We start from the raw sequence: 15,567 nt of genomic DNA, 5'->3' as shown, positions 1-15,567 counted from the left end.
GATTTAAGCGGCCTTTCGACTGACAGAGAGGATTTGTATCACAGCACAGCAGTACTGTACCGCCGTACTGGTACTGCGGTATCAGGCGTTTATGCATTTCGAACCACGCAGGCTCAACTACAGACAGACAGAGATACGTTTATCAACAACGCGCAAGGGCTCAATTGTCATTATTACCTATTCCTTTGATCGAAGTGAAATATTTCATTATTTTTTTATTCTGTTATTGCTGTTTTATTATTTTTATAAATGGAGATAGAGGAAACCTTAAATTTTTGATTTAATTAAGTGCAACCTATTCATTTGCTTTATGTATCTCTGTTCGTTATGTCCTTATGTCTGCTGGTATGTGTACTATTTTCAGTGTACTATTTCTAAGCATTTCTAGATAAGATGCCTGACACTGTGATATGAAGCTAATTGTGTTATGTTTTGTTATATCTTCAGTGTCAATTAGAAATTTGAGTTATCTTATTATAACCTTGTGATTTAGGATTACAAAAACAGAATGAGGGAAATTCCTTTGTCAAATTGTGAATATGAATTTGTCACAAAATGTATTGGAGAATCTACAAGAATGGACGGAAGAACTTTTGCAGATTATCGGGAAATAAAAATAACTTTTAAAATGGATTTTGGATGTTGTATTGTCAGCTTGGGAAAAACTAAAGTCCTTGCGCAAGTCCGTGCAGAAATGGACAGACCCAAAGAAAGCAGATCAAGTGAGGGAAACTTGGGTATTTTTGTTGAAATGTCTACAATGGGATCACCTAGCTTCGATCCCACAAAACCAGGAGAACTTGGAATAGAATTGCAACGAATGTTAGAACGATCTATAATATTATCAAAAGCTGTTGACCTGGAGAGCTTGTGCGTGCGAGTTGGAGAACAAGCATGGAATGTATCACTTCATGTGCAGATTTTATCCCATGATGGAAATATATTGGACTGTGCTTCTATAGCTTCGTTAGCAGCATTAGCACATTTTAAACGACCAGATGTTTCTGTTATAGGAAAAGAAGTAACTGTTCACACTTTTGAAGAAAAACATCCCGTGCCTTTAACATTCAATCATCAGCCATTTTGTGTGACTTTTGCCTTTTTTGATAATGGTACCACATCCATTATCGATCCAACTAAATTAGAAGAAAATTGTTGCGATGGTAAATTAATGATAGCAATGAACAAACATAAAGAAGTTTGTTGCACACAGATGAGTGGTGTTGTACAAGTTAGTAGCGATCAAGTTTTAAAATGCACAAATATATCTTCAGTAAAAGTCAAAGAACTCAGTGAATTTGTAAAAAAAGCAATCGCAAATGATGAAGCTGCAAAAAAGAATGGTCTTAAATCGTCTCAAACTAAATTATCCAATCGTTCAACAAAAACAAAACCAGATCTTGATCCTAAAACGCACATCGCGTCTGTCGAATCTAAAGTTCATTTACCTGTGATTCAACAAAATGAGGACGAAATTCAGGGTCCATTAAATAAAAATGAAACAAGACAAAAGCTATCATGGGTTATGAATAATGGTGGAAATACGTTTACTGCCGGGGAGGACGGGATAGAAAATACTGCTACAGTTGCCATGGAAACTGAATCAAAACAGACAGATATTAAAATGGAAAGTGATGAAGAAGAAGATACAGTCATGTTGCAATTAACCTGAAATTTATTCTTTGTCTAAATATAATAAAATCATATTGTTAAATGTTATTAATTATTAATATTTTTGAGCAATTCGAATTTTTTAAACATTTTAACACAAATTAGCATGCATTGTTCCCAAACAGACTTTTGGACCGTTACTCTAGTCTGTAGACATTTTCCATAATATTCATCCATATTCAACCACCTTTTTCTGTTGCGAATTTATTTCGTAATTTTGAAATGAGCTATGCAACAGCATGCTCTATGTTGTACTTAATTTTCTAAAATACATAGGTCTCTAGTTTTCAAACATTTTGAGTATTGGGATATCCTCCAAAAGTCAAGATAACCCTTCTAACCACTTACAGTTCGTTTTTAACTTCTCGTCTTTTGAAAAACCCACAGCATACAATTATGGCTGTCATTTTTGCAGAGTTAACTTGATTAATTTACATTGTGAAGCCAAATAGGCACAAATCTATGGTTAACAAACATGGAATCAGGAGATTTGAAACTAAAACAAGATTTTGAAGATCTTCAGCTTCAGCAAAGACAGAAAATGATTGACAGAATGAAGTCCAAGAGCCAACAAAGCAATACAAGCATGGTATCTATGTTTTTATACGTTGCTTTCTCCTCAAACAAGGCTCTGTATAAGCATAAACTGATAACTTAATGGAGATTATTCGGAAGGACCATGAGATTTCCGACCTAATTTAATAAAACTGGGTCTTGGGATTTGAACCAGAAATCGTTATGCTCCTTAATAAATCTAAAATTACAGTCATGATTAAAATTTGATCAATTACTAAGCATTGTAAACAAATAACAAAATATTAAATTTGGGTATTTTATTAACTATTTTCTTGTCAGCCTCCACATATGGATACTTTATAATAATGCAATTTCATCACAACTGCTGGAACGTTCTAAGATATGCGACCTGCCTCATAGAATTCTGTGAAGAGTTCTTTATTTTCAGATGTCGAACAGTCAATCATTTGGTCTTGGTGATGATTTAAATCTTACGACTGAAGACGTTTCATCGAGTAATATTGCTGGATTACACACTGCATTGGAAGATGCCAATACCAGGATGAGAGAAGAAATAAGGTGAAATTTTATTGTTGTTTATCTTGAAGTTTTAATTCAAATTAATTTGCTTTTAATATTATTTTTTTTGTTTTGTTTGTTTACCTGTTAACAAGAAATTGACTCTTATAGCCAGTGACCTTGATTGGGTAACTCTCAGTCTACGACATCTTGTTACTTGTTTATAGGGTGTTTCACATCCTTACGAAAAACTACATTTGTTTTAAAAGAATCTCTGAGATTTTTTAATTGGCATTTTTAACCCAATATTCGGCCAATTTGGCCGTGATCTGAATAAGCATTAAGCAGTCATCAATTCGATCACTAATTACTATATTTCTTATCTTCTCAGCTTAATCCTTTCAGTTTGGCAAGAACCACTATAAGATATTTTTACTCTCATTAAATAGTGACATTCAATTTTGTTTTCAATTTCAGGGAATTAAAGGATGAGACTGGTAGACTGAGAAAAAACTTAGCTGAGAAAGATTATGATATAAAATCTTTGAATAAAAAAATCTTGAAGATGGAAGATGACAAAAAATTATTAGCAAGTATGTATCTTTCTATTATTAGATTACCTTTCATGAAACCTTTCATGTTCTGATTTAAAAAAATGTAGTTAGACGGTTTGAGCTTCGTGCTAATAATTTGGTACATGATTGTCATCGTACGATGAATACCCCGCATTCGCAGCTTTGAATCCTGTGAGGGTAAATTGAGTGTAGAACACTTTCTGTTTTGGTTACTGTTCTACAGTTTATCCAACTTAAAGTCCATGCATCCAAAATGAATAGCTGGCTAACTGTTCTAGTACCCAACATGGACTGGTAACTGGATGCAAAGCAATTCGGTATGAGAGAATTGTTGGGCCAGTCCGTCAGACGGCTCACATAGCATTAGGTTTTTTTTTTTCTCTGTCCATGCATCTGGAACGATTATTTAGTTACTTAACCTGTTTGATAACCAGACAAGAGACTGTGTTCTGCCATATAATAGCATATTTCTGTCTTTGGCAAAATCATGTCCTATTCAAATTTTCGTTTATTTAATATATAAATTGTTTTTATGTAGGTGCTGGTGCTGTATCAGACACGGCTGCAATGAAAATTGTTGATTTATCGAAACGAAATCGTGAATTGACAGCAGAAAGAGAAGCAGAAAAGACTAAATCGCTCAAACTTATGAAACAGTTGGCAGAACTTGAAAAGTCGGTATGTGCAATATGAGGTTTGATTCATGATTTAACTGGCGTATTTTCAGTCGGTATTTGATCAATTATGCCAAGATTGAACCAAAGTTTCTATTTTATATTCAATATTCTCATACTTGAACATGACTGATATTTACTTGTTAAGCAAATCTTTATTGGAATCACGGAATGTCTTATGGCTTCTCAGGTCTTATTAAGTTTAAGCCAGTTAAGGTACTCCAATTATAATTTTCACTTTTTTATGTCAGTGCAAAAAGGTGGAAATTTATTAGTTTGTCAATTATTAGTTTCACAAATGTTCAATTTTAACGTATTTTCGGAAATTGTTTTTTCTTAACTTGTGTGATTTGTGTGAATAATTTTTTAACAGATCGTATTTTGTAATTTTATTTCTTTGTTCGACATTAAATTCAGACCAACACAACAAGTTCAAGCACTCCAAGAAAGAAATTGAGTCCTCGCAATACACTTGCTATCAATCCAGGTTTGTATTTTTTTTGTTTAATAATAAAATTTGCTCAAAGCAAGTTCACACACTTACTCAGAGTCAGAAATATAGGAGATTGATCTCTGAGCGAAGTTATTGGCGACCTCTGAACTGCCAAGAGCTACATAGACTGCAGTTTCTTAGCAATGCAATAGCAAGTGTATTCCCATCGCTTAGCATGAGACCACAACTGTTGATCCTTGTTCCTGGTGCTAATGAAATAATTTACAATTTACCAGTGTTTTATTTTCTGGTCCGTAGAAGTTCCATCAGATAATGTGGAAGAGTTGAATGACAAATTACAATCGTGTTATATAAAGATGGCAGAATACAGAAATCAGATACAAGAACTAAAACAGGAACTGAAGATTGCCAACAAAGTGAGTAGAAATTGCCAGTTATTTGTTTGAGATGCATGGACTTGATGGTGGAGGAATTTATAATGTGCTTACTTCTATTCACCATCTAAGAATAATCTAGGAGAATAACATCAAATTAAATCTATCAAGTTATTAACTCTCATTAACTTATCTCTAAATTTAGGCAAATGAATATAAGTTAGCGATTTTATTCCATATTCTACTACGTACTTTGTTACCTTACATCAGTGATTTCCAACCTTTTTCGATAGCTTTTGTCTATTCTGGATTTCTTCATTACTTCTTCAAAAAACTTCGTATGAGTTAGTGCTATGTGCAATTCACACTCTGACTTTTACACAGTTTCAATAGCTTCTAAGTATCCTCATGAAAACAGTAAACAACATCGATGAAACTACACCAGGAAGAAAGTAATATTTCCGCCCCCAGAACAACAAAATTCCTTTGATAAAAGATGCTCTAAATGCTGTTTTCTACACAATAAGGTTTTGCAACAAGAGATTGGAGAACCACCAGCGACTATGCAACTTATATTAAGCAGTGGAGGATCAGGATTCAGAGGAAGAACTCAACAAATAATGACATTGCAAGATAAAGTGAAGTAGGTGTTGAATGTTTCCACAAATACCAAAAAAATTAAGTCAGTATTCGAATCTGTTCAAAATTATTAAATATATATATTACTGTTAATTTCTTGATTTTAGGATTGTTTTGAATAATTTCGTTTTAAAAATATGAATTTCAAGCAGTGAAAGCCCTGCAATATGGCCAAAGAACACTTTATTTTATTTCTGAAAATTGTAAAAAATGAGACTAATGAAATTACCGTTTGTAAAAACTTTTCTATATTTCTGAATTGTAACTTATTGAATGTATATTGTAAACATATTCAGAATAGTGAATTATTGGTATTCGATTGTGACCCTTTGTGGACGTTTTATATTCGACCTAATTTCATGCTCAATTGAATAACCATATTTGACTATTTCTCATTTATCTTGCCAGGGATTTAGAACAAAAACTGATGACTGCTACAGGACGCGTCAATTTAACCAGACCTGACAAGAATCAAGAAAGAATTAAAAACATGGAGAAACAAAGAAAAGAACAAACTGAAGTAAGGAATTTGTTCTTGAGAAATTCTTGATTAGTTAAAGGTCAAGAATCTGCTAATTGTTACTCAATTAATCTATAATTTAAATATGATAGGATTTTCATATTTTTCCTGGGGGGAGGAAAGCCTATTATTCGTTTCAGATGCATGGACTTGATGATGGAGAAGCTGTAACTGACCGGCGATTAAGTGAACCACCCCATGGGAGTGAGGGGTTCAGCAATCCTATCGCAATATTTTTTGATCTCCTCATTTATGTTTTTATATGATGTCTTATATGCACTTTGCCCAGAAAAAGGCTCTCTACAAGCCCCATTTCTAGGCAAGTAGGTAGTGTGGTATGGAAGGACCACAGTCTTTTTGGTCCAGCATTACCTACTCAAATTATTTCACTCTGAGTGAGGCGGTGGGCGTGGAATTTGAATAAATTTTAGTTTGCGATGCGAACGTAGTCCAACGCTTTACTCACTATACATATTCAACAGTAAAATACTGAGAATATGATTTATTTTTATTGCCAGGAACTTCGTAACGAAATCATGAAAGCAAATGATATCAACATGGATTTACAAAGAAAAATTGATGCAACTAGAGCTCGAAATAAAGTTTTAGTGAATGAGGTTAAATCACTAAAAGCACAGGTAATATTAGACTTTTCAATATGAATAAAATGCTTCTTCAGTGAATAAAAAATAGTTTTCCTCCATCAATTATTTCCTTCACCATATTTAATAAGTTAAACGCAACAAACAAAAGTAACATAATAAAGCATTATGCTCAAAAGGATTATTAGATAAATCGAAGTCAATTTTCTTTAAATTATGACAGTCATTGCAAATTGGTAGTTTAGTGAGGGCCTTTGCTTGTGGCCCTCGGTCCTCTCTGGCCCAGGGCCCAGTTTGAGAGACCCGGTCTATATTACGACTAAGTTTAGTTTATGACTGAACATAATCTTCGATTGTATTCAGATTTCTGTCCTGACAGATAAAGGCACACATGATAATGAGTTGATTATGACTCTGATGAAACAACATGAAAATCTACAGAAAATTGTCGAACATAATGTCAGTGCTAAAGACAATATACAGAAAGCTGGCATTGTGGTAAGAATTGAAATAACTTTTAAATCGGGTACTGGAAGAAAAAATTCAATATAGCATATTTATAATTTAATTCTTGAATGGAGAAATGGTAGCCCAAAGAAATAGATACCTATGCATAAGTTCAGAGTATACTTTTCAGTGGGTTATTCCGACCTCTTCTTGAGCAAATAGATTTTAGAAAAGAACCTTTTTATTGTTTTCAACAGTGCTTTAGATCAGTAGGAAAATAAGTACCTCCGCTAAAAGGGATCACAAGTTTTTATTATGAGTGTATTATCATGTCAACCCAAGATTCATATATATAAGTATAGCAAAGCATACCTTTCATTCCTTCGGCATGAAATTATTTATTTCATATTTGTGTTGACAAAAATTTATGAACCATGTACTGAGTAGGTCTTCAATTATATTTAGTTGTTTGATAATATCCTTTGATTTAAATCTATTTTCTTACTTTATTGCCGTTTCCAAAGACCCAATAATATATATCAAGTAGTGAATAAACATTGATTAGTAAAGCTGTTTATTACTGAAGAAATCTCTATGACTTGTGTATATAGGATGTTCATCATATGAATTGCTAGTCTGATTTATTGAAGTTTACCATACAAAGTTTAATTAACACTGTTTTGTGAATTTTTTACTTTTGTTCGTGAAGTGTTATGAGTGCAATGTTCACAATGCTTTGTTTTGTTCAAAGCCTCATAGAGTGTTTATAGTAATAATATTTTCAACACGTCATTGTTCTGGGAAGATTTTGCCATAAATTAAAGACCGGGTTAGGATCATTGGTTTCCCACTCGAGTTTGTGGATTTACGATTAAAGAGTCAATGATTAAATGTCAAAAAATTTTATTTTTTGATAATAAAAAAAAATCGGATTTTTTAGAGGTGGCATCGAATAATAGTGTGACGCAATATTCATTACAGGAGATAAAAAAATCCAAAATGTACATTTTCCACCATTTCCTCAAAACAACCTTTTCTCTATTCACCTTTATGGGTTAAAGTCCCTACTTTCAAATTCAAGAAATAAATGAATAAAAGTCTGGTGTTGACTACTGTCGTAACATTGAATCTTTATGTATAACAATACGTTTTATGAGTGGATTCTTACAATCATTTTTTTGGAAAGAATCGCAACTTTGCTTTAAATTTATTCTTTTATATTAATAACTTAGGATTTCTCAAATTGATTTTGCCTACAGCAGTTAAGCTAGATCTATATGTTTTCTAAATATTTTCATTTCCACATTTTTAAGTACTCGCTACTGTCTATTGACTTTCTGCTTTCATTTAATAGTTTCATTATTTCCTTTTCAGTTTAGTAAAGAAGTTATCAGCCGACAACAACAGGAACAGGCAGAAATAGGAAGATTACGACAATTGTTATCAGAACGTGACGCAAGATTGAGACATCTAGAACAAAATATTCAAGAGTTGGTGAGTCGAATATTGTTTTCTTTGTAAATTAACTCCGTATAACAATAGTAGTCGAATAGTAATAACCATACACTTGCGTTTTCATATTTTGCTGAGGAGCTTCTCCATCAGCATTTCTTTCCAAATACCATCACCGATTTCTATGTATAATGTGTATAGTAATTTCTATGTATAAAACATCACAAATTTTTTTTTAGATATCTATCATAAAAAATATAGCATTGAAAAAGGCTTACAATTGGCAGAGAATCGCATAATACCTGCAAGTTCTGATCATTTCCTTACAATCCAAAAGCAGTGTTCCCAAGGCTCATATATTTTGACCTCGTAATTCTTTAATCATGCTGACTTGAAATTTTATGTGAGATAATTTCAGATGACTGGCATTTTCACCACAAGTAATCTATGACATAAAAGTGTTATTCTGGTTTTAATTCTATCTTATCAGAGGAAGATGGATTAAAATAGCAATATGCTCGTTTATATATTCCTCTCTAGCATTGTTCATGCCTTACCTATGGAAGTCTTTTAATTTGACATATTCACACATTCTCTCTTAACAAGACATTGTAGAAGTAGTCTTTGATAAGAGGGGAACAACGTTTTTGCTATGATGGCGTCGCAAGTTTAAATCTAGGGTACAAATCCTATGCACACCACTTCATGCAGGGTGTATTCAATTAGATAGACAATGCAGAACTCAGGTTATTCTGTCCTTTTGAACTGTATTCGCTCTTTGCCTAGTACTTTCTACTTGTTCTGAACAAAATGCTTATAAATATGTCGTCTAAAACAGCAATAAAATTTGAATAGATTACTTTAAATTAATGTGTACTTTCATTTGCACAAAATTCTTTTCAAATCTGACAAACAATCACAATTTATCACAACTTTGTTTATCCATATTTTCTTTTTTCCTCATTTTCTCATTGTATAGATGAATGGTAGATCATCAAGAGAACCAAACTCATCTCCATCATATCAGCATCAACCTTTAGCTGTGTTTTCATCACCTTCTACAAATAGTATTTCTGATCAGGTTATTAGCATTTCCTATTTGGTGGTCTATGTGTCAATCATTCAGCTTTCTTTTATAGTCTATACCAATTTTAGGTACTCCCGAAGTATGTGAACCATGATTGCGGCCACAGGAACAACTACCAGATTAGGGTTAGGTCATAATTCTATTCCAATTTTCTTTATTTTAGTTCTATTACGAGTTCGGGGACTAGCCAAGTGGCTCCCGTATTATTTGTACCTGAAATTATGGCCTAACCCTAACCTGGTACACATACTACGTTCAGGTGTCCACCATCTTGGTTCACATACTTCGGGAGCACCCAATTTTGGTCTTTAATCTGTTGCCCACTAAGTTATTCATTGTGTAATTGTCCAATGTTTGGGCGTTGGACCCAACTTGAGTGGGATCACAGGTTAAATACTCACACCTTGTGCTCACCACTTCACTCAGAGTATAATTACCCGGGTAGGCAATGCTGAATCAGATTTTTTTTTTAAATACTAGCGACCTATGTTTGTGTGGCTGCTTATACAAAGCCTTATTTGGAGTGAAGGTGTTGAAATGCCTTAAAAATTTGAAGATTATTGAATTTTAGCAACAATGTGATATTGATCTCTATCATCACAAAGAGTCCATCCAGCAGAATTTAAGGAAATGTAAAATCACTTGAACCATCTCAACCATCCCATTTTAGTTTCTTCCTCTCACTGGTTGGTAGAAATTCAGCACCCAAATCGATCGATAATGTATTCGCAATAGTAGAATATACAGTTTTGATCATTCTTATCACACCATATTTTCTATTTCTCTTCAATGCATTGCAGAGTGCAGGGAATCTTATTCTATATTTAACATATTATATTCAAATTTTGTTGAATTTTGTGCAGCAAAACAGAACTCCAGATAGACCTCCACTTAATACACCATCAACAGATAATTTATCGCCAGACAAAATGATTGTGGATAACAGGTGATTTTAGTTACAAATCATTCTTGTTAGTGAGAATTCGGTATATTTTGAAAATGAGCTCGTTTACCATACTCCTAAAACAGCAAAATCTCTTCTTGGTTTTGCTTTCAAAAGTGAGATTTTTTTAATTTTCAAGTCAACATTCTGGTTTTAACCAAGTGATGAGTTTGTATACCATGTAGGATAGGATAGGATTTACATATTTATCCCGGGGGAGAGGAAAGCCGATAAGACGGCTTATCCATATGGCGAACCACGGCCTCTCGTCCGGTTACCATTCCAAGTCGGGTATGGGATTAGTTTTACTGTATTGTTTGTTTTCGGAAGCATGGACTTGGTGGTGGAGGAAGCCGTAACCGACCAGCGGTTACGTGAACCACCCAACGACGGCGAGGAGTCCAGCAATCCTCTCGCACATAACCATCCCTGCAGGGGATTCAAACCTGCGAACCCACGCAGAGTAATTAGAGGTGCGGTGGCGAGCGTATTCCTAACGCTTAGCCCGTTGAGCCACACCGCCGTGCCGAGTGGTAGCCGAGTGGTTTTCACATTCTGGGTATAATAAATTGGGCAGGACACTGTCCGAGTGGAAGGATTCTGGATATTTTAAAATATGGAAGACCACTTTCCACCGGTGGCTACTTGTCTAGGACCTTGATGGGATTAAACGTGTGTTGTTTATCATGTATAAAAGTTGGTTTTGATTTTCAGCGCCTATTTGCAAGAAATTGATCATTTACGAGTTGAACTAACGAAATATCAAGCATTGCACGAAGCAGCATCCATTGAATGTGAAAAGCTGACCGAAATTGTCAAAGTTCTTACCCAAAGGTAGTTTTTTTTTGCTCGTTTTATGTCCGGTTTCTTTCCTCAACCCAAAGATAAGATGAGTTCGTTGTAATAAACAAGAGAGCAATACTCCGATAAAGGGACATAAGAACACTAAATTTGCTGATAAAATGACAAGGAATATGGAGAGCAAGTTTTTGGTGAAATATCGGGTCCCAAGAGAAAAAATTTGAAGAAACATAGAAGTGATAGCCTTCTGGCAAATCAAAATTTTGAAATTGATTTGTTCTTTAGTTACAGAGAAAAGCGACTTTGTTTTCTCTTCAGTAACAATAAAATAAACTCCAACAACAATAATTTTGCAAAACAATTCATAGGTAGGTACATATCGTGTCCAAAAACTAAGTAAGATATACACAGGTAGTGTGAGTCTTTATCTTTACGCGATTCATTTTATTCTCGTATTGTAACCTGCTAGCCATTCCACTCGAATTGTGGCATCAAGAATGATATTTAAACTTAAATTAAGCTGTTATCCAAGCTTTGCAGAGTGCCCTAAGATTGTTAACTGAACACAAAACGCATTCAATGAAGATGTCATAACAGTCCTGCATACATTTTTAGATCTGAGCAATCTTCAATCACCTGTCAAGATTTGAACCGGACTATAAATGATGAGAAAAGAAAAACTGCAAAGTTAGAACATTCTTTGGATCATTTGAAAGCCTCAATGAAACAAGGTAATTTTTTCTGATATTTCAGCCTTATATATATCCAAAGCATTTCTCAATCATATTTTATTAAATGATGCCGTTTAGGACTTTTGCTCTGAACAAGGCTCTGTATAAACAACCAATGAGCCTTTCAGAAAAAAGGTATGAATATATACGGTATATAATATCCTGTATAATATATGAATACCTAAGATGTCCTTTATACAAACATTTTGAAATATACTTATTGGACACGTAGTGGATGAAACGATCGTTTCAATATTATGTTGTTGTTATTCTTATTAATCTTCGTCATTATCATTAAATAAATGCTTTTCTCTTCGAATACTGGACCAATTGCTTTGAAATTTTCAGTGGTTAAAGATTGATTTTTCGCCAGAAGGCTAACTTTTACTTATTTCAAAATTTTCTGTGGACTTCCAAGAGATTCGTTTTTTATGTGTCAGAATGAAAAATAGCAACACCTTGTGACGTGTATGCTGGCACTTCTCTTCATGTTTTTTTGATCACGTGCCGGCGGTGCCATCGAACGTCGGTGGTTCGTAACGAAATCCTGGCTTTGGTAAGAATTGAGGAATGGTGAATGGCGAATAGTGCCGTACTTGCTGTTATATTACAGTAGTGACTCGGATCGTTGGTGTTACCACAGTTGTGAGTCCAATCATCTTGCAATTTCAATTAACGCTGTCACAAGACAGAAACTCCCAAAAATAGGGCACTTCCGGTACCGTAACACAGCTTGGTGACACTGAACTAACTCGTAACCGTCTCGTAAAAGCGGGGCTTGAATTCACTGTTATAGCTGATGTCTTTAAATGTTGGTGCTTTTCTTGGAATCGGTAAACGTGTCCATATATTTGAGCATAGATCTCTTGTTATATTACAGTGATGCCTCGGAAGTCGAACGACTCGATACTCGAAAAATTTGGTGGTTGACCAAAAAATTCTAGTCAAAAATCCGTAAACCGGAACAAATTATGTTCATCACTGTATTATGTTGCTCCATTTACAACACTTCAACATTATTGTAGTGTATAATAAAAAGATTACTGATTTTATCATGAATAAAATTATTTGTGTAAATAAAATAAGGTATTTTACTCTTATCCAATTTTTAGATTCACCAATTAAAGAGTCATCATTGTCCGGAATTCCTCCAGAATCAAAAATATCAGAGTTAGAAACTCTTCTATCTATTCAGGTAAGTCATTTTATTTGTGCTAGGCAGTCTGCCCTGAATTGCTGAAGCATGAGATGAGAATGAGAACCCTGTATATCTGACCTGAGTTTCATATATAGATTACTGAAATTATTTCAACTTTTTTATATTTTTACACTCTCATTTCAAAATATGTTCTTGTATCATCAGACTGATGAAAATACAGCGTTGAAAGAATCATTGCAAAGTACATTACGAGCTAAGCAAGAAGATGTTGCAATGTTCCATGATTTGATGGAACAAACTAAAACTGTATTCATGGATGCACTTCGAAGCTTATCGTCAAAAACTTAATGAAACAAGCTGGTCTACTTTGTTAATATTATCATGCTGGCTGTTTCCCATTTGGTTAAATTTTTCGCACCTTGATTTGGCGACCAAACAGTATCAGTGATAGGGTATGTTAGGGGGAAATTTCATTCTTTGGTCACACAATAATCCAGATATTCTCTGACATAGTGTGCATCTAGTCTAGAATAGAGGTAAGATCGGTCCCAACAATTTCAGCTCGGCCCAACCCAGGCACGTGGGTATTAAACCCGACCCAGCCCGACTAATTAAGAGGATTTGCAGGCCCGAGCCCGAAGCAAGCCCGAAATTTCATATTTTGTTTAGAAGTTCTTTGAATTGTCATTGCAAGCGTTCAGTACAATGTGTGTTTTATAACAAGTATTCTTTAGTTCAACCACACATAGCCAATCCACACATAGTTTTAGTATATATTTTTTATAAACATATATTTATATAAAAAAAAGTCAGCGATAGAGAAGCCCAATCCGACCCGAACGTAATGATTGACATTTCAGACCCGAAAATTCGGGCCGGGCTCGGGCTTCAGATCTTAGCTCTAGTCTAGAACAAAACTCCCTTCTCTCTTTTCCCCGGAATAAATCTGAAAATACTGACCTATGGGCAGTATTCTTATGAAAAGTTGATGAAGTTTCTTGCCAAATTTTAATGTAGTGGTAGATATTTTGTAATATAACCTCACATTTATGGGAATGTTTATGAACTAGTTTATACCAAGTTTAAGTGGGATCATATCGGGGAAATATGTATAACATACATACATACATACGAGTACATATTATTGCACTGTATGGGTTTTCTCATGAAGTATAACGTTGGAGTGAAAATCAGACAAAATTGCCCAAGGGGTAACACAGAGGAAATAGCCAGTAACGCTTCCATCTTCAATTTTGTAAAAAGGTTGTTCTAGAATGAAAGAAAAAAAAAAGCATTTTAGGTCCAATGAGAATCTTTTTGAAGCGATTCGTCATATATCCATCTCATGCTCATAGATAAGTTTCCCTACAATAATTTCAAACTGTTTTATAATAAATGAACGGACACTTGAACGTTTAAAATGAACGGACACTTGGGTGATCAACAGCACATTTATTTCACCAACCACAGAATTGCATTTTTTGACACGCATTATTGTATCTAGTCCATCCCGTTATTTATATCTCTCATACTATCGTTTCGTTTATTTTTTAGCGCGAACACTCGTAGTTATTTTTGTAATATGGCATCTGTTATCCTTTTTATCTGTATATTCTTTGCGTTATCTTGTGATATGCTTATTACTGGTACTATCTGTATTTTTTATATCCTTTTCTTCACTGTAGTTAGTAGAATTTATCTTTTCTTCTTTCACTGTATATTCATGGATTCAATGTTTATGAATAAATATATTTTGTGGTAAAATGCATGGCAATTGCAGCCTTACATCTTTGATAGTAAGCGTTTCTATTGGACGTTACTCTGGTCTAATTGTTAATTTGTCGTAGTCGGCGTTGACTTTTAATGGTGATAAAGTAAGTCAAAATTTACCACCAAAACTCGAAGGGGATTAATTCCAGCGTTCTCAATATTCATTTAGGGAAGGCTTGCATTGCATGCGCTGAAGTTTTTGTTATCAAAATTGGATTTTCTCTGGTCAATTTTTCTCTCATCCAGGATTCGATTGTATACCATCTCCTACTGCCCAGTCTTGATTTCAGGCAAATGTGTATTTCATATAAAAGAAAGTAAAATGATCAGACAAAGTGTGTTTAATCACACAAAAAATCTTTTCAAATTGCCGTGGAGTTTGTGTCATTTGCAAATTGTGACTATTTGCCTAAACATTTCGTACATCGATCCTAATAAGACCTGCTCTTCGCCGCACAGACTTTCCTTTACTAATCAACATGCCTCAAACCAAATGCGCTTGTGCGGTATTGGTGAATATGTTGTCATCCAATACCCACAAATTATAATTGATATTCAACAATTGATTCCAAAAGTATTCAGATTTTTGGAAATTAGGCCTCGGCATTATTAGGCAATCGAGAACATTAGCAG

At 34.2% G+C, this 15,567-nt stretch overlaps 2 protein-coding genes across 3 annotated transcripts; both read left to right on the top strand.

Moving 5' to 3' along the window:
• The first annotated feature begins 415 nt into the window (after window positions 1-415).
• Window positions 416-2,087, top strand: LOC120342491 (exosome complex component RRP45-like). The gene has a single exon (XM_039411332.2). It carries the CDS (start codon window positions 509-511, stop codon window positions 1,670-1,672), a length of 1,164 nt encoding a protein of 387 aa, XP_039267266.2. The 5' UTR covers window positions 416-508; the 3' UTR covers window positions 1,673-2,087.
• Window positions 2,088-2,125: 38 nt separating this feature from the next.
• On the top strand, window positions 2,126-14,928 carry LOC120342490 (coiled-coil domain-containing protein 13-like). Of its 2 annotated transcripts, XM_078110711.1 has the most exons (17): window positions 2,126-2,260; window positions 2,636-2,766; window positions 3,184-3,299; window positions 3,820-3,959; window positions 4,373-4,442; window positions 4,707-4,825; window positions 5,311-5,426; window positions 5,831-5,942; window positions 6,461-6,580; window positions 6,908-7,042; window positions 8,366-8,485; window positions 9,423-9,524; window positions 10,394-10,476; window positions 11,188-11,307; window positions 11,890-12,005; window positions 13,118-13,200; window positions 13,369-14,928. In XM_078110711.1, the coding sequence occupies exons 1-17, from the start codon at window positions 2,147-2,149 to the stop codon at window positions 13,510-13,512; spliced, it is 1,941 nt and encodes a 646-aa protein (XP_077966837.1). In that variant the 5' UTR covers window positions 2,126-2,146; the 3' UTR covers window positions 13,513-14,928. The 2 variants fall into 2 exon arrangements, with proteins under 2 accessions (XP_077966837.1, XP_077966838.1); XM_078110712.1 differs by lacking the exon at window positions 9,423-9,524.
• Window positions 14,929-15,567: the final 639 nt, after the last annotated feature.

Source organism: Styela clava, chromosome 3 (genome assembly GCF_964204865.1).
Source record: "Styela clava chromosome 3, kaStyClav1.hap1.2, whole genome shotgun sequence".
NCBI lineage: Eukaryota > Metazoa > Chordata > Ascidiacea > Stolidobranchia > Styelidae > Styela > Styela clava.
This window is presented reverse-complemented; position numbering and strand designations above follow the sequence as displayed.

Excerpts from the sequence above, each read along its gene's own strand:
- LOC120342491 (XM_039411332.2), top strand. The coding sequence starts at position 509 with ATGAGGGAAATTCCTTTGTCAAATTGTGAATATGAATTTGTCACAAAA.
- LOC120342490 (XM_078110711.1), top strand. The coding sequence starts at position 2,147 with ATGGAATCAGGAGATTTGAAACTAAAACAAGATTTTGAAGATCTTCAG. Across the intron at positions 3,300-3,819 it reads TGACAAAAAATTATTAGCAA|GTGCTGGTGCTGTATCAGAC; the intron begins GTATGTATCTTT and ends GTTTTTATGTAG. Across the intron at positions 5,943-6,460 it reads AAAGAAAAGAACAAACTGAA|GAACTTCGTAACGAAATCAT; the intron begins GTAAGGAATTTG and ends TTTTATTGCCAG.